The sequence below is a fragment of the Lithobates pipiens genome, unplaced genomic scaffold (genome assembly GCF_037356315.1).
Source record: "Lithobates pipiens isolate NorthernLeopardFrog02 unplaced genomic scaffold, aLitPip1_a1.2 Scaffold_8, whole genome shotgun sequence".
In the NCBI taxonomy this organism is placed as follows: Eukaryota; Metazoa; Chordata; class Amphibia; order Anura; family Ranidae; genus Lithobates; species Lithobates pipiens.
Genome location: NW_027507903.1, coordinates 457,094,581 through 457,114,583, shown reverse-complemented (window position 1 = coordinate 457,114,583; position 20,003 = coordinate 457,094,581). Strand labels below are relative to the sequence as shown.

General features: G+C 40.8%; 1 protein-coding gene across 2 annotated transcripts in view; it reads right to left on the bottom strand.

Moving 5' to 3' along the window:
- RFX4 (regulatory factor X4) overlaps window positions 1–20,003 on the bottom strand; it is a 143,912-nt gene that overhangs the window by 52,411 nt on the left and 71,498 nt on the right. For both annotated transcript variants that reach the window (XM_077468462.1, XM_077468463.1), the window contains exons 5-9: window positions 12,724–12,785; window positions 9,007–9,220; window positions 6,750–6,827; window positions 4,131–4,294; window positions 580–680 (exon numbers count right to left, since the gene is read on the bottom strand). In XM_077468462.1, the coding sequence (XP_077324588.1) occupies window positions 580–680; window positions 4,131–4,294; window positions 6,750–6,827; window positions 9,007–9,220; window positions 12,724–12,785 (619 nt within the window). The remainder of the gene's footprint in view (window positions 1–579; window positions 681–4,130; window positions 4,295–6,749; window positions 6,828–9,006; window positions 9,221–12,723; window positions 12,786–20,003) is intronic.

Here is a 20,003-nt window from a genome sequence, read left to right as displayed (position 1 = left end):
CTATTGGCTACTGGCTATTGAACTTCCTTTTTCTAGTCTCATCGTATGTGTTGTACATCACCGCGTTCTGGATGGTTGGACTTTGGTATGATCGTGTGTACGCACGACAGTTTCAGCGGAACTCCGTCGGAAAAACCTTTAGAGTTTATTCCGACAGGAAAACCAGTCGTGTGTACAGGACATAAGTCAGAGAGACAGACAAGAGAGAGGGAGAGACATCAGAGAAAGAGAGACACCGGAGAGGCTTCAGAGAGAGAGAGACATGAGAGAGAGAGAGAAATGAGAGAGAGAGAGAGAGAGACATCAGAAAAAGAAAAACAGAGAGAGTGAGAGACATCAGAAAGAGAGAGAGACATCAGAGAAAGAAAAACATTTGGTACAACCGAATGAGGGGGACTTTTTGAGAGGTACACACAATGTGATTTAGGTTATAACAACAACTACTACTGAACTGTGCAAAAGAATGGTGTTTTAGAGTTTTGGGTTTACAACCACTTTAAGTACACCCATGTGAATGAGGCCTTAAAATACATATTCACACACCCATATCAAGAAATTACAAACTGAATCAATACCTACGCTCAAATTTGATATTTCGTAAATTTTCCGGAAGGTCGTGCAAAGCCACTTTCAACCATTCGTCCAGCTGTTTTGCAAATTTTCTTATAACTTGTGTCAAACTGAAAGAAGGAAAATATATGTGCAATATTTAATCAATAATGATACTTTATGGTATACCATTACACAAATTACAGGCGCCAATGCATCTACCCCTGTAAAGCTAACTGCACTAGAAACCCTAAACACAGGCCACAGAGCCAAGTAAATGAACACGTCTGGTCCAGTCAAAAATGTTTCTGCAATTTCTAATGGCTGAGTGTTTATATCTCTAAATATAACTTATTGCCAATTGTGTCTGAGGTTGGGAGGGCTTACTAACATATGCCCTATTCATGCATTTAAAGTGCTATATTTACACAGACCTCCTGAAAATTAACAGTGAATAGTCTTTCTATATTTTCCCACCTGTTCCCTCATTTGGCTTCCCTTGCTCAAGGCCAAGACTAGAGGCCACACTTTCCAAAATAAGTTCATAAATCCTTTACACCTAAAACATGAACTTCTTCATGTACACAGTCTTGTGATCATCATAACCCTCCACATATATTGTATTACTTAACAGAGTCATATGGTGCTTTTATTGACTTCATTATGGGAGGTTTTACATCATCTTACAAAAACCCTGATGAACTCATCAGGCTAGAGGTCAACAGTTTATTGGTTTAGAGAAGACAACTTAGAAATCCTTGGGACTGAACATTTAATGATTAGCATGACTCATGGATTGCTCAATGGGCAAAAAGCTTTCAGTTGAAATCAGCTAAGTACATTCCAGGTGCATAAAAACAAAAGATGTGCAATGTCCTAAAGCCTTGTACACACTACTAGTTATTTTTCCATTCAACCGTGTGGGGAAAACAAATTGACAGCTCAGGTCGGAGCCGCTGTACTAACACTCCGATGTTAGTACATCGCTCTCCCTTGCTGTGCTATTATGTTCTTACAGGGGGATGAGAGGCAGGCCTGGGTTGAATCTGGGTCAGGGTTGAGTGACTCAGGGAAGCTGGATGACTCAGCATCTCTGGCTTTCTGGAACCTTGGAGAAGCTTCCAGATGTAGTGGGGGAAAACCTAGGAGGAGCTGCTTTGCATATGTATGAGGGCCCCAGCCAATTCCCAGCAAATAGGCTGCCAGGGGGCAGGCCACTTCATAAATAGGCATGAGTCATGCCGGCAGGAGCAGTCATATGGAGATGGATTGCTGAGGAGGCTGTTGGTGGCCCTTGAGGGTGCCCCTAGTCTTGGAGGATGACCTCGGGCTCCCGCAACACATGGAGGAACCCCTTCCTAGAGGTACGGGAGCAAGGAGAGTACAGAAGGAGCAGGTCAGCACCTCCAGGTGTTCTCCTGATAAGTCAGCCGGGTGGGCTGGTGAGTGCACAGTCTAGGAGGTATGTGGAGAGAGCATCATCCTGGGAGGACTGTAGAGAAGTTAGCCAGGAGGGCTAGTGAAAGGAGCAGCTGGTAGTGCTATATGAACATATGAAATTCATGATTATTAGCACCTGTTTTGTATAATTAGTTAATCCTACATCTGATGCTAATCCTACAAAATCCTTTGTACCAGGTACCAGGGGGGCTGGTAGTGCCTGAAGAGATGGTGCTGGGATGAGCAGCCACAGGAGTGATTAAGCTGGACACTGAATGTTTGCTACACACTCAAAAAATAAATCAAATCAATAAATACATTTATGGTGTGGCCAGCCTTAGGCTTCAAACCAGCATCAATTCTTACACTTGCACACTTAGACGGCTTTCACACCAAGCCGCCCATAGCTGCGTTTTACTGTCGGATTTGCAGCAAATTTTGTCCGCTAGCGGGGCACTTTTATCCCCTGCTAGCAGCCGAGAAAGGGTTAAAACCGCCCGCAATACGCAGTGTTTTGCCGGCGGTATTGCAGCGCTGCCCCATTGATTTCAAAGGGGAGCAGCGGTGGAATAGCGATAAACACACCGCTTCTTCACCGCTCCAAAGAAGCTGCTGGCAGGACGTCCTGCCAGCGCACCGCTCCAGTGGGAAAGCCCTCTGGCTTTCACACTGGAAACAGTGGAGCAGCAGTTTAAAGGCGGATTGCAGGTGCTATTTCTATGGCGCCTGCAAAACGCCCTCAGTGTGAGGGGTCTTACACAAAGTCAGGATTAGCATCAGATGTAGGATTAACTAATTATACAAAATAGGTGAATTTCATATGTAGGTTGAATGGTCCGTCCTAGGTTTTTCAAAGCAGACTGGGTAAGGTTTCAAGATGTGCTGTCCAAGCTCTTTTGAAGTAGCACAAAGAAACGGGCAATGTTGAGGACCGGAGATGTAGTCGTTGGCCAAGGAAACTTAAAGGGGTTGTAAAGGTTTGTTGTTTTAAAAAAATAAAAAAAATAAACATGTTCTACTTTCCTGCTCTGTGCAAGGGTTTTGCACAGAGCAGCCCTGATCCTACTCTTGATCCCCCAGCGGCGTTCCTGGCTCCTCTTATTTGTGTGCCCCCACAAAGAGCCGCATTCCATGGGGTCACTTGGGCAGGCATGCTTCTGAGTCTTGCAGCTGCGTCCATTGACATGGACAGCAGGACTCTGCCCTGCCCCCCGACTCCCGTGTCACTGGATTTGATTGACAACAGTGGGAGACAATGGCTTCTGCTGCTGTCAATCTATCCAATAAGGACTCGATACAGCGGCTGGAGCTGCTGTGCTCATCCCCATTGCTGCAAAAATCGGGTTCAGATAAGTAAAAGGGGGGCTCTGGGGGGCAGCCGCACTACAGAAGGTTTTTTACCTTACTGCATATGCATTAAGGTGAAAAACCTAGTTTACAACCCCTTTAACACAGCAGATGAAAGACACATCATGTTTACTTCCCTTCAACATTAGAAGATGTCCAGCACCTTACTGGTAGAAACCAGTGCTACCCAAGTGCTCTGGACTGATGAATCAAAATTCTAAATTTTTGGCTGTAACAGGAGGCAGTTTGTTCGCCGAAAGGCTGGAGAGCGCTACAATAATGAATGTCTGCAGTGAAGCTTAGTGGAGGTTCCTTGCAAGTTTGGGGCTGCATTTCTGCAAATGGAGTTGGAGATTTGGTCAGGATCAATCGTCTCTATTATATACTATTAACACTTCTATTTTTAAAAGCACTCTTAATTTAAAGCATTTTTTTTACACCTGCCTAAAACTTTTGCACAACAGTGTATATATACTGTACATATAATGTCATTAGTACAAGTATTTATAAAGCGCTGACAATTTATGCAGGGCTTTAAATATATTGTGCACATTCCTGTCCTCAAGAGGTTTACAATCTAAGGTCCCAATTGACCTGACAGCATGTTTTAGGTGTGTGGGAAGAAAACACACACAAGCACAAGGAGAATATGCCAGCTCCGTACAGATAGTGTTCTAGTTGGGATTCGAAATGCTGATTCCAGTGCTGCAAAGAATTGCTACTCAATGAGCCATTCTACTGCACATTATTGTGGAAATTTAACAAAAAGGTGTAGAATGTGTGAGTGCACCCACCTGTCAGGCAATGCTTGTAATACAGTTGGCATCAAAACGCCCGAGATGGCTTTATACAGTATAGAATCACACACTCCCACTATATTGACCACCGTGGATGAGCCGAGGACTGGCAGCATGTGTGGAGGCATGCCTTGCCAAAAGTGCAGGAGAAAACTTTGAACCTAAAAAAAATAAATCACAATTATAAGCATAACTGGTGGGATGCCTTCTGGCTTTTTATGTCTCGCAAGGCCATAATGATGTTCTCACCGTTAATTCACATTGTGGAGAATGCTCTCGGGTTTGGGACACCATAGTTTGACATTGTTATTACCACATTAGTGAATTGTAGTGGAGTTGTCCCAACTAAAGTCCACGAAAGATAAATGAAGCAAACTAGCATATAATTCAACTTTTGGGCAAAGTTAATATTTTAAAGTGGACCATTCAATAACTTTAGTCTGCATTAATATATTCTTGACATGTCTCAATAAATACCAACAGTTTCATCTTCCAGAAAAGCTCCAGTTTTATCCTTAAAAAAATTTTTTTTTGTTCCAATGCCTGGGATGAGATGATGTCATCAGTAGGTAGGCTGGAAGGAGGAAACATTTCTTCAATCTCCTCCAATAATCACACTGTAACGCTGAAGCAACTCGTAAGAGAGACTGCAGCAGGGACTGATCTGTGATGGACATTTGTGAACTGCACCAGGATTTGCATGATTCTGCCATCTCTGTGCCAACATCTGTGTCCAGGAAGTAGATTTTGATCAATGATGATGCCTGAACAAAGATGTTGCCATCCTTCTGGAGAGAAAAGCAGATCAAAGCATTGCTAGGGGAAGCACTGTCACTGTGAGAGGTGATACATATCTTTAAGTAATAGGCCCCTTTCACACTGGGTGGACTTCATTTTGATCAGCAGGGGATCTGTCTCCTGATCCCCCACTGATCAGAACAGAGCAGGCAGATGACAGGTCTGTGTCTGCTCAATTTACTCAGAGCTGTCCCTGATGCCGTGTACACACGACCGCACTTTCCGGCAGACTAGGTCAGACGGAATCAGTCTGTCGGACAATCCAATCGTGTGTGGGCTAATCCGATCATTTTTCATCTAAAAAATTTGACGGACCTAGAAATAGAACATGTTTCAAATCTGTCCGACAGACTCAATTCCTATCGGGAAAACCGTTTGTCTGTATGCTGGTCCAACGGACCAAATACGACGCAAGGGAAGCTATTGTCTACTGGCCATTGAACTTCCTTTTTTAGTCCCGCCTTACGTCATCACGTTCAAAACAAAGTCTTCGCCGAAAGTCCGTCGGGATGACCGTCGGACCTAGTCTGCCGGAAAGTCCGGTCGTGTGTACACGGCAATACCAAAACTCTGTAATAGGTAGACCTAGCTAAAATATCCCAAAAAATTTAATTAAGATACTTTAATGCCTAACTAAAGGTGTCACTAAACCCGCATAATTAAAAGAAAACAACTATCTATAAATGGTGTATTACATGGTGTTCATACTCACTCAGTCACTATGAGGTTCATTTTCTGTATTCTGAAAAGAACGTGGTTGATGCTGCTGTTCTCTATCTCCACCCTGTGTCCATGTCCTCAATTCAGCTAGGGAGCTGCTTTTGCAGCTGTGGTGGCAACTCTGCACATGCTCAATTTTCAGTGAGTATCTATGCTGAGCATTTCCTCCCTCTCACATCTAAGCAGCTCATGTGACTATAGAGTCACACATGTGGCTGTATACACAGTGGTAAATTACAGCCCTCCTCCTCCATGTCCACTAACCAGCTAAACAATGGGGGCCAGATATGACGTGTAGATTAATAGAGGCTTCACTTCCCTCTAATTCTAAGACACAGGCTGGAGGGGCGTGATTGTCATAAATCCATCCACACCATGTTATTTCCACAAAATAATAAGATTTGATTTCAAATATGTATTTGTATACCAATTTAAAACAGTTTATTGCTATAATATTTATTTATTTTTACTCTGTATTCCAAAGACTGAACAGCAGCCAAGGACTAGAAGCTCCTCCTGCTTATGTTTCCCTGCAGGCGGGCTGGGAAAGAGCTGGGTCATGTGACAGGTGTATATTGATTAAACACAACAGATTACTAACACATGCAGCGGCTGTCAGTGCTGTATAAACTGCATGTAGCTTCAGCTACAGTACATATGGTAAATAGCGCTGTGTTCCGGCAATGGGGTGGGCACTTTCCAACCCACTCACAGAAGAAAATTGAGTCGGGATAAGTGCTGCTCAGCCAGTCACAGGAAGCTTTGCATTCTTTGAATGAGTACTAGGCTTCCTTTGATTGACTGAGGTGAAGAGGCGAGTAGATGACATCATGATCTCCACCAAGCTGGTCCAAATATGCTATTTAAAGTTTACTAAACTGATGGAGTTAAGCCAACCATAGATGGTTTAAATCTTGGCTGTTTCAATATACCAGAGCTCATGTTTTAACCTTTATATCAGTATTGTCTAATTGTCTTTTGATAATAAAATTACATATTTTTTTTTTACAAATTCTTTTTTTGACGAACAATTGCTGCTAAAAAAAAAACACGGGGAATTTTTCCTTTTTTACAATATAGAAATGTACATAACCATACCTCATCAAAGTTGGCTCGTATCACAGTGTCCAGAATCCTTTGGCAGTGGGTTCTATACATCATTATAAATGTTGAAATCTATAGAAAAAAAAAAGAAGGTTTCATTATAAAGGAGTTATATTAAAGTGATTGTAAACGATCACCTTGTAAAACAGCCCATTCAGTTTAAAATTTAAACAAAAAGGCAACACATTTGTGTATAGATATAAAAAAATAAAAATAAATATATAAATACCTTTTTCCCCTTTTTTTTATGATCACATTTCCTCTTTTCTCAGCTGCATAAGAGGCGGGGGGGGGGGGGGGGGGAGCAACAGTACACAGAGTTTCTCAGTAAATGGCTGTGCAGAATGGGTGTTTAAGGAGAAGTCTGATCATTGGAGGAGAGCAGGCTGAGTTCCCAGCACAGCTAGAGAATTGACCACAATGTGTTCTCCTGCTTAGTGTGGTCGGTTTTTAAATGGAAAGCAGAGAGACTGGCAGGAACACCAGGGATTTCACACAAACGAAGCAATACAAAAAGAACAGGATACCTTTTCATACAAGTACATGGTACAGCAGGCACATTTCAGCAATATGAAATGTTGGGGTAACAAACACTTAGGAATTGGGCATGTGATTTCTCTTGTCTCTTTTAATGGTAATGTATAGCCTGCATTAGGGACTATTTAGATGAGCCAGTAAATGAGATTGCTTGATAAGAATAATGTTATTAAATATTTTCCCTTTTTTTCTGTTTATAATTTGTAATTCTATATGTACATAAGAACAGCCATATTTTCTAATTACATACTCACATATGGCTTCCTACTTTGCATTGTTACACAGTGGTTGTGATTTACAGCTCCTTCTCACAATGCAAGTCAGTGAGTCAGCTGACTTGAAATATGTGGGTGATGTCTTATCTCAACAAATGGAACTCCAGGCATATAGCTAATTAAATAGTCTGTGTACATCTTAAGCCCGGTGCACAAGAACCAAAATTAGACTGACTCAGCAGGAGCCAGACAAATTTCAGTACCACCATTCTGTGGAATGGTCATGCTGGACCATACGCACACAGACATACACACTCTTATAAATAAATGTGAATAAACATTTTAAAATGTATGAAAAAATGGAGTCAGGGCAGTGGATGGTTTCAGGAGAGCAGTGGATGGTGTCAGTAGGACAGTGGATGGTGTCAGTCAGTAGAGCAGTGGGCAGTGTCAGTAGGGCAGAGGTTGGTCTTAGCAGGGCAGAGGTTGGTGTCAGTCAGTAGAGCAGTGGAAGGTGTCAGTCAGTAGAGCAGTGGACGGTGTCAGTAGGGCAGTGATCTTTGTCAGTGGGGCAGTGGATGGTGTCAGTAGGGCAGAGACTGGAGTCAGTAGGGCAGTAGATGATGTCAGTAGTTTTTTATTTTATTTTTATATTTATTTAATTTTTTACAAATGTATTTTTTAATTCTTTTTTAAAATATTATTTTATTTTTTTACAATGTTTTTAGAAGCCCCATTGGGGACTTTGATGAATCATCAGGGGCTAATCAGATGCCTGATGTCTCAATTTTGAGACAGAGAAAGGGACAGAGGACAGAGATTCCCCAGTCTCTTTCTTTGCAGCCTCAGCTGCACTGGACAGTACATTAATAGTATGTGCTATGTGCTCAGCGGCTTCCTGTTCATTCACAAACTGCAGCCCAGTAATCACATTTTACTATGCTTCTGTTATGAATAAACACAGTGAGTGATCGATACTGATCACTCACTGCGTTTATTCAGAGAAGGAATTGGCCGGTAAATTACATTTACTGGCCCCTTCCCCCGCTCTCCATCGTGAAACCCACGATGGGGTGTGTCAAGGGAGGGGCAAAAAATGACACCAATGGCTGATTGTAGTGCTGCACAATAAAAAAGCTGTGGCTTTGTGTAACAAAAAGGCAGGCTTGATCCACTTGCTAGGTTGTGCACAATTTTTGGGCAATTTGGGGCAATATTTAGACATTTTGCCAAGGCACCCCTGAAGAACACACCACGGTGCCATGGCATCCTCATGACAAGCAATAAACCTGGTCATTGTTAACTGACTTTTGATATAATGCTAGTATCATTTCTTTTAGCAAGCAGGCCTCAAATAAAGTTTGTGGTCCTATCAGCTACATTGTCTTAAATAAAGTACATATTTTACTTAAATGACTGGAAGTTGGACATTGTCTAGTATGGCTTTTGGAAGAACAGAGGAGAGAGACCCTGGGTAACAAATCTGGCTCTATAGCTACCTTTTCTTCTGGGATGTTAGATGGCAGATTTAGGTCTTTGACATTTGGGAACTCTGGCAATAATGTTCCAAGCTTGGATCGTGGTGAATACGCCACTGTCTGCTTTGTGACTTCTTTTTTTCCAGTCTCGTTGACCCATGCGGCGCCTTTCTTAGAGTACATAACATCATAATATTGAGAGGCCTCCTTAACAGCGATGCCATAATAATGATACCTGGTGGGGAAACAACATCTTAAAGTGTATAATAAAAAATAAAAAAAACATTTTTTCAGTTTTTGGATAGAAAAGGTGAGGTACAAAATTGTGGGTTGAATAACAAGAATAGAGGGACATTTTCCAATGGGGACACATATAATAATTTCTGTTGTGTCTATTGGACAGGAAGTAAAAATAATTTACCCCAAGGGACCACAGATGGTATAAGAAAATACGTGGGGGTTTTAACTATTCTCAAAACTAGATATACTTAACATTTCAGTAAATAAAGGTCTATTCTGGCTGGAAAATAATAAGTCCTTGCAAATATTATATTATACAGTATAGATGCTGGCAAATTCACTCACCTACTTGCTTCTTATATATCTCATGAAAAACGGAAAAGGCTGTTCATTTTTGGATTGGACAGACCAGGTTTTTCAGTTATACACTTACCAATTCCTCCTTTTCTTTTACTTATATATCTCATGGGTTTTAATAGCAAATCTTGTACACCCACTGCCACATCCATAACAGGGTGGTTTCACCATCCCTGTAGTGTTTTCTATGTATTTGACGTATTTCATATCTATACTGGAGCGTCTTCCTTTTTTTTTTTTTTAAGAGAATGTACCCTGAAGTCTGCAACTAGGCAGCGAGAGAAGTCAATGCTGGAAATCATGGCAGAAGATGCCTCTTATTTTTACTCTGTAAGAGACACTGGAAGCCATTATGCATCCATTAATAAAATTACAGTTTTTGATAAACTGGCCCTTTAAATATGAATGGTTAGGGGATTAGGGATGATTGTCGAGATTCTTTAACCTACCAAATCATTTTTTACAAATGTAGCACCCTGATGTTTAGGCAGGGTTGCTATCAATTTTAGTTGCCAGGCGACATTTGCCTTGGTCAATTGTTTGGAGATCAATTGATTCCTGTCTAAATCTTGACTTGCTGCACCCTTTCTCTTCTGTCACTAGGTGGCACTATGCTAGTGACATTAGATAACACAGGGTCTTTGCAGGCACAGACATGAATGGATGGGGTGTCTAAGCCAATGGGCAGGGATTTTCTTTGGTCCCTTGGCCTGCTGGGAGAGCCTATTTATTTAGGTTGAGTTAGGTGATCGGGGTTCTGTGCCACCTGGATGGCTGTCTGGGTGGACGTGTGTTGTGCTGCCCAGGGCTTCTAGGCAGAAAGCATGATGCCTATCCTGGGGACATTTGGCTGCTAGGCTGCATGAGGGCCTTTCCAGGAGTGGGAGAGCAGCGTAGGGTTGGGACTGCTGCCTTGTAGTCCAGCCAGAAGTAGCGGTTCAGTCAGACGGGGAACCAGCTGTGGTCACAGGTAGCAAGGGAGGCTGTCGCCACTAAGGGTCCATCCACCTTGTTACCAGAGATCATTGTGAGTAAGCTGAAGCCAGTACCAGAGCAGTCTTATCACCAACCGGGGAGGGTTAAGAAGTGGGAAAACTTCAGTGAGTGCCAAGCTAGGGATCCAGTGGGACGGCAGAGGAGACACTTGCGTGGCATCAGCGGGTGCTAAGCCAAGGACCTAGCGGGTCAGCAGGGATGACGCTTGAAGAGCATCTGTGAGTGCCAAGCCAGGGACCCAAACCCAGCAGGGAAGCAGGGGTGACGCTTGAGGAAGATACTGAGTGCTAAAAGTGAAAGAACTCAGAGAATCCAGGGCTATTGGATCCGAAGTCTTGTGAAAGACTGGGAGTTCGTTGCATGAAGACCCATAGTGAATGACTGTGGAGTAAGCAGAGAACTTTTTGTGTTGCCAATAATTGAATTTAACTACTGTTAGTAACTTCTACAAGATTGTTGCCATAGGAGACAGCATTCCTACCTATACAGAAGTGGTGTCCGGCTAGAGGCCTTCACCTGTATAGCTGTCTAACTATAGAAGTCTCAGAGTCTGCCAATTATCATTTAATCTACTTAAGAGTGTCCTGGCCCTAACCCTCTCTTCCCCAGTTCTGTTCAAGAGACAATAAATCTCTTTGCATTCAAAGAAGTGCCTGGTGCCCACCATTTCATCTTGCAGTACACCCAACATGGCTTGTAACCCACTCTATACAGAAGGATGTCAGCTGTCCCTAACTCTGGAGGTCACCATTAGGCCTCAAGGCACCCAGGACTCTGCTACACACAAAAAAAAACCCTGAAAACAGTGGTGACTTTAATCCCAAAGCAGTCTGTACTTGGAGTATGGTGTATACCGTTAATCAAAAAGAAGCAAAAAATAATTGCTGTGATATTAAAGCTTTATTTTCCTTTTGAAATTATTGGATTGTTAGTAGTTATTTATACTTTTTAAATAGATACATTTAACCATATATTATTATGTATAATGACTGCAAAGTTTTATACTAAATATAATGTTGGAGTCTGTGATGTCACAGATAAGGCTAGAGAGACCCAAACTATTGTTTCTTGCATGCCTAAAACCTCCTTGAATCTTGTTTACCTCTCAGAACTCTTAGCCCTTGTACACACGGTCGGACATTCTGACAACCAAATCCGTTGCATTTTGTCCGACGGATTTTGTCCGAAACTGTTGCATACACACGGTCGGACAAAGTTGTCGGAAAATCCGATCGTTCAGAACGTGATGGCGTAATTTCGTTACGATGGGACTACGTTCAGGCTAGTAGCCAATAGCTTTGGTCTAGGAATTTGATCTGAGCATGCGTGGCACTTTGTCCGATCGGAATTCTCTATACACAATCGGACAAAGTCCGATCGGATCATGTTGTCGGAAAATTTTATAGCCCAGCTGGAAAACTTGGTCTGTTGGATACGCCAACGGAAACAGTCCAATGGAGTCCACACACAGTCGGATTATCCGACAACACGGTCCTATCGGACATTGTCCATCAGAATGTCCGATCGTGTGTACAAGGGCTAATACATTTGTTTACATTGCACCTACCAGTATGGTGGAAAATCACAGCAGACCACAAAAAGAGTGGAAGATGCAAAGCCCAAGAACCCTATATTTTGGTGTTTTGTATCCCTTTTCTGAAATGTAGTTTTGAAATTACTTATACCAACATGACTCTTTTTAAATATTTATTTCTTTTTTTCTGTCTGTTTATTTAATTATTTTTTGCTGTCTGTCTGGTTTGTTTAATATGAAATAAACTGTGGCATATTTTAGTTTTATGTATTTAATGTATGGTCTCTTGATCTCTTCATGTGTGTGAATTGTACATTGTGTTAGGATATCTATAAGCAATGTTGTAAAAATGTTGAATGTATTACATGTTCGTTGTTTCTTTGTTTTCTATTAATACATTCTGTGATTTAAAATAGGCCTGGTCTTGTTTTTATACCTAAAAAATGTAAATATGGCTAAGTATTTTAAAGAAACCATTTATCTTTCTCCCTCAATACATATTGTATAAAACCGAATAATATTTTTGTTTTCAGTGTCAAAAGAAATTAGTGACAAAAAAATTGTGATCTTTGACACAGGGACATCCCCACAGCTGCGACTTTTGTACTCACTTTGATTGTCCTCTGGTTCCCAGTCTCCTTGTGGTCAGTTGTGGGAACTGCTGTCTAATTATCTGCAAGCAATAAAAATATATTATCAAAGGTCAGCTATCTTAGAGAGGGCACAACTCATTCAAGGTCATGACCTTCCTTCAGTGTGAGACATTTTAATAAAAATTAAAGTTTGAGCACATCTAAAAAAAAAAATACTTTAAAACAGGTTCCAAACAAAAATGTAACCGGCCTTAAATAAATTATTTTTACAACATTCTAATATACAGATGGAGACTATCAAAACGGAATATCTTGAAAGTGTACTTAAAACCCAAATGTTAGAGTAGGGAAGTGTTAGAACTCCTGACTTGTACAAGTGTCCTCACTAAGGAAATTCACCCTGACTGTTTGTCTTGGTGACCATTGTTAAAAGAAAGTAAGGGGAAATCCAAAATTCTGAGTTTTTACCAGAACAAGATTAGAGGGGGAAACTTTCCAATGTTTTGGTAACTATCTAGGAAGGATTTCTTTTCACTTTGGAGAGATTTCCTCTTTCTTCTTTATGTGCCTCCAGGACAGGAAGTGAAGGGAAATTGCTCGAACAAGAGACTCAGTTGGCTAAAATGTGTTCAAAATAAAAAATAGTTTTGGGTTTAGATTCACTTTCAAATGAAAACTGTTGAAAGTCGAAATTTTCTGAATAAAAATATTGGAAAAGAAAACTGTTGAAAGGAAATTGATATTTCCTGATGTTAACACACAACTCAGAATTCAATAAAAAAACATTGCCTGCAGTCTTTCAAAGACTTTCAAAAACATCAGACATGAATAAAAATCAAAACGTTGAAGAATAGTCTGACACAATGCAGAAGTTACTTTTAATTTTCCAAATTTGTTTTCCAATTGCTTAACCACTCCAGTAGTGAAAAAAAAAAAATCATAATTCTTGAAACCTTTTATCTAAAAAAAAAAATTAAAAAAAATTCTCGCAGTCTTCTCAACAAACCTTAGATGCAGACATCTGTCCTTTTTTCACTACAGAATATTACCATAGACGTTCAGACTTTCTAACAAAAACTGTAATCTTCTTGGTCAAAGTTATATCAGCTCAGATATTTATCTACTGTATGTGTGTGGCTTTAAAAAATTGGCTTTCATTGTCCCCCAGATTATACATGAGCTCCAGACATTTCAAGATTTACCTGTACAGTCAAATAAAAGAGAAACTTCAAACAAGCGCAATAGCTCTGACAAGGCGGCTCCCTACAGCAAGGTTTCCCTCAACGGGCAACTGACTCAAACCACAGGGGCACAGAAATGGGACACCTGACCAAAAGGAATGAGAAGGTCCAAGATATTTTAATTGTTGATAAAATGCTCATATAAAAACATCCAATGTGTTTTTGGGGAGCCAAAACACTTCCCTTCATCGGTGTTCCAAATAGAAAAAAAAGGGAACTGACTCCAAGTAAACATTGACCACGTAGCTCTTTGTAATGACTTTATCCAGTCTCTCCACAGGAAGGAACAGTATATCAATTGCTGAGAAAGAACCGTTATACTGTTGCTACATTAGGAGACACCTAAAATTATCTCAGACTTTCTAATTCCTTGTGGTCTACACCTCATTTCTGTGTTTCTACAATTTTAGACCCAAATCAGGTCGACACATACCTATTCTTTGAGGTGCATCTATAGTCCAAGCTATATTTATTAATTTTAGATACAGTGGTATAGGCTTTCTGTGTCTTGTTGGGTAAATTTACCTGAAACTCCTGCTCCAGGAGGCTTACTCCATCCATGCGATCAGTCCAGCTCAGCTGCCTCTCTAAGGCACTCTAGGCCACAATCACATGCTCCTCTCCTCCACATACAATGCAGGGTTAAAAGTCCTGCATTATACATGACACTGAGGGACACCCCTCTGCCCAGATAGTCAAGGAGAAGAGGACAGCACTGAACCCATCAGGAGTGAGGAACAGGCACGTATTATAGCCCCTTCTGATACCCATAGAAATACCAAGCTTTTACCCTTGCAGTGTGGGGAAATCTACTACATGGGTATCTTTTACAGTTGTCAGCAAAACAGATGTTCCCCTTTGGAAGATTTTTCCTCATCACTTGTTCTAGTGACAACAGTAACATTTTTTGATATCCCTTTACTTTCGGTTTTAGTGACAATAGTCACCTGGACAAATAGCGATGGTGAATCTCCTTAGCATGCACAGATACAATTTGGATCAATCTAGTCTCTGCTGAAAATCCTTTCCCTAGACAGAACTGTATTTAGGCAGATTGATAGCTGGACAAATTTATATTTGCTGAAAAAAGCTTTGTATTCATTCTAAAGTTGTATTTGCACAGACATCCAGGTTATTACAAAAAAAAGGAATGGCACTCTTTGGTCCTGGCTAAGCAACCACGTAGCATTGTGGACAGGATATGGACATAGAAATATTTACATATTCTTACAAACAGAAAAAAGGCATTAACCACTTCAGTTCCGGACCAATAAACACCTTAAGGACCAGAGGTCTTTTTGCAATTTCGCACTGCGCTGCTTTAACTGGTAATTGCGCGGTCATGCAATATTGCACCCAAACGAAATTTGCGTCCTTTTCTTCCCACAAAAAGAGCTTTCTTTTGATGGTATTTGATTGCCTCTGCGATTTTTTTTTTTTGCGATATAAATGAAAAAAGAGCGAAAATTTTGAAAAAAAAAGATATTTTCTTCTTTTTGTTATAAGAAAAATCGAATAAACTAAATTTTAGTCATACATTGAGGGCAAAATTTATTCAGCCACATGTCTTTAGTAAAAAAAATGTCAATAAGCGTATATTTTTTGGTTTGCGCAAAAGTTATAGCGTCTACAAACTAGAGTACATTTTCTGGAATTTACACAGCTTTTAATTTATGACTGCCGATCTCATTTCTTGAGGTGCTAAAATGGCAGGGCAGTACAAATCCCCCCCAAATGACCCCATTTTGGAAAGTAGACACCCCAAGGAAATTGCTGATGGGTATGTTGAGCCCATTGAATATTTATTTTTTTTGTCCTAAGGGATTGAATAATGACAAAAAAAAAAATAAAAATTTTTTTTTACAAAAAGTTGTCACTAAATGATATATTGCTCACACATGCCATGGTTATATGTGAAATGACACCCCAAAATACATTCTGCTGCTTCTCCCGAGTACGGGGATACCACATGTGTGGGACTTTTTGGGAGTCTAGTCGCGCACGACACCCCGAAAACCAATCACCACCTTCAGGATTTCTAAGGGTGCAAATTTTTGATTTAACTCCTCACTACCTATCACAGTTTCGAAGGCCATAAAATGCCAAAATAGCACAAAACCCCCCCAAATGACCCCATTTTGGAAAGTAGACACCCCAAGCTATTTACTGAGAGGCATGTTGAGTCCATGGAATATTTTATATTTTGCCAAAAGTTGCGGGAATATTACAAACTTTTTTTTTTTTTGCACAAAGTTGTCACTAAATGATATATTGCTCACACATGCTATGGGCAGAAGTCAAATTACACCCCAAAATAAATTCTGCTGCTTCTCCCGAGTACGGGGATACCACATGTGGGGGACTTTTTGGGAGCCTAGTTAACTAGCTACCTAGCGACACTAGCGACACTGATGCAGCGTTCAGAAAAATTATCGCTTAGTGACACTGGCAAAAGGGGGTGAAAGGGTTAACTAGCGGAAATCAGGGGGTTAAAACCATTATTGGGTAGTATATCGGGGTACCTAGCGCTATAAAAACCTGGCGGTGAACCTAAAAAAATAACTAGCTACCTAGCGACTGTAGCGACACTAATGCAGCGATCAGAAAAACGATCGCTTAGTGACACTGGCAAAAGGGGGTGAAAGGGTTAACTAGCGGCAATCAGGGGGTTAAAAACATTATTGGGTAGTATATCGGGGTACCTAGCGATATAAAAACCTGGCGGTGAACCTAAAAAAATAACTAGCTACCTAGCGACACATGCAGCGATCAGAAAAATGATCGCTTAGTGACACTGGCAAAAGGGGGTGAAAGGGTTAACTAGCGGCAATCAGGGGGTTAAAAACATTATTGGGTAGTATATCGGGGTACCTAGCGCTATAAAAACCTGGCGGTGAACCTAAAAAAATAACTAGCTACCTAGCGACTGTAGCGACACTAATGCAGCGATCAGAAAAACGATCGCTTAGTGACACTGGCAAAAGGGGGTGAAAGGGTTAACTAGCGGCAATCAGGGGGTTAAAAACATTATTGGGTAGTATATCGGGGTACCTAGCGATATAAAAACCTGGCGGTGAACCTAAAAAAATAACTAGCTACCTAGCGACACTAGCGACACATGCAGCGATCAGAAAAATGATCGCTTAGTGACACTGGCAAAAGGGGGTGAAAGGGTTAACTCTAGGGGCAATCAGGGGGTTAAATCTTTATTGGGGGGTGATAGGGGGCTACCCTGGACCTAACACTAACTGTCCTGACAGTTTTTACTGTCACAACTGACACTGAATGCATTGATCAGTAAAGAAATGATCAATGCAATCAGTGACACTGTGACTGGGGGGGGAGGGGGGGCGGGGGGGGGATCGGGGGGCGATCGGGGGGGGGATCGGGGGGGGTTTGTGTGCCTGTGTGTACCTACATGTCAGTGTAGTGTTCGTGCAGACTTACTTTTACTCTTCTCCTCGTAGTCCGGTCAAAAAGACCGCCCCGAGGAGAATGACATCACTTCCTCCTTCCTGTGTAAACAATACACAGGGGAGGAAGCTTCTCATTGGCCAGGAGCGATCCAGAGGGGGTGGCCGAAAACGAACGGCCATCCCCTCTTCACGGAGCGCTCCTGGACCGAATCGGACCGCCGTATCCAGCGGGAGGGGGTCCGATGGGACCCCCCACCCGCTGGAAGGCAATCACGTAGATGTACGTGATTCTGCCTGCCTGTGCCATTGTGCTGACGTACAATGGCAATACGGCGGTCCTGAAGTGGTTAAAACAAGTTCCCACCAGCCTCTGTAGCTGTAGGCATTGTAGAATACTGAATACACAAAGTCTACAGCAGACAGTGTTTTCAGTTGCATTTTAACAAATGATTTCATGTTACTTCCCCTCCCAGGAATGAGTGGACAGCCTCCCAGGCTTCTAATCTCTAATTTGAAGATAGAGCAGACAGGAATAGGGAGCGAGCAGAGTGCAGAGACATGACAAAACTAAGCTCCTCGAGGGCAGGGACTGTCGTTAATGTACAATAGATATGTAAAGTGCAGAGTAAATGGAAGGCACTATATAAGAATCTTTAATAAATAAAACTAGTTTAATGATTCTATAATGCAATTTAAGGATAGATTGCACCACATTGTCTGAAGCTACAGAGGTCAGTGAGGATTTGTTTTAAGGCATGTTTACTGTTTGTTTACAATATGTAAATATTTAAATCTGCATGGCCCAATCACAGTTCTCCCTTCAATTTACACCCCTTATACCTTCAGACCATTTTCCTCTACAATGGGAGTGACATCCACCCTTGTCCCCTACAGCCCTCAGTAGCAAAATTAGTAACTATGGATGCCAAAAATACAGTGTGACATGTTTTAGGCACGTTTTTTAATCTGGACAGAGAACAATGTCCTCAGCAACATTTCATTTTTCTCAAAATCACTTTGAAACCACAACTGAGTTTGTATCCAGTTCTTAACAAGCCCGTCATCTTTCATGGAAAAATGTTTTCCTTTGTTGTTAAAAAAATGTGAATATCAAGATGTTTCCAGCTTTATATTATTTCAGATCACCCATGCAAGAATACATAAATCTAACACTTGAAACTTTTTCACACTTTGTTTTTCTTACTTCAAAAATGTGTGTACATTTGACAAACAGATGGATGCATTCAGTTGTTCAGATTAAAAAAAATAAAATAAAGAAAGTCAGTTTTGATGAATTTCCAAGATGTTGCTATTCATTGTGTTTGAAAACGGAGGGCTTATTTTATTAAAAGCCATTCAGAAAAAGAATGCGTCACCCATGTAATTTCCACAGGCCTGTCTAATTTACACATCTGCACCAAAGCTTTAGGTCTTGCTCTCATCTAGTTGTTGTACCAGATTTGTTTCTGGAGCAGAACCTCAGAAAACACTTAAAAATAAAAAAAGTTTGTGGAAACTTGCTGGATGAAGTGCTGCTCGGTTTGATAAATGGACAGACAGCTTGCCCATTTCTTTTTTTTTTTTTTTTGTATGGACTCAATGAAGCTTGCCATAAGAACACCCCATGCTGTTCCAGCTACTGATCTAACATTCCTTGACTCAATAGCCAAATACTTTTAACCCCTTGTGGTAGATTGGCCTGGAGAACAACACAGAGAGTTGATGGTTGGTCCAGGAGGAGAATAGTTAAGTTGCAGTAGGCCAACACAGAAGAGAAAATCAAAGGAAAGTTCTGTAAGAAAGTGAAAGTTTTTGCTGAGTCTTTTGTCAAGCCTTACACTGTGAAGAATCTTACCGCTAATGTTATACAATACAGCTTCCTATTTAGAGGAAGAATCAAGTTTTGAGGCCTCTGTTGCCCAACTTTGGGATTTTATGAATTTATTTTACTTATTATTGTAGTACCAGCATTATGCATTATCCTTTTCAGTGGAAACATTAGTTCCCCATGAAGGATCTTAGAATCTAATGGGCCTACCACAGCCATACATACTATGAGGCCAGTGTGGATGGAAGCCAGTGTGAATATGTTTTTGGACTAGGATGGAAAATGTGTTTTTTATGAGATTTATTTTAACGCAAAAAATATTGATTGCCAAAATTCCAGCAAAGCAGAACCTCAATTTCATTTATTTTAGCAAGCTTAACCAAAATTTGCCTGAAAACAAACAATTATTCACTCTAGTCCATTTATTTATTGTCCATTTGTGGGATTTTTTTGATCAGTAAATTTACACTGTCATTTTTTTTACTATACTTTGTTCTATTTTGCTGACTGTAAAATATAAAAGTCAAATAACAGGGCTAACAAGGGACTGCTTTTTGGTACTACAACATTTTCTGGGTAGTTATAATGAGCTTTTCTAACCACCAGGAGCTATTTTAAGCCCATTTCATCACAAAACACTGCAAAAATTCTGTCATGTCTTTTATTTTGAGCACTATACTGTTATCTTGGAAAATAACAGTCATTTTTATTGAAGGAAAAAATAAACTGCGCTTGGGTGGAGCAAAAACAAACACAAACTACTAACACTCTATAAGGAAGGCGGCAGCAATAAATGTGATACAAACACCTAAC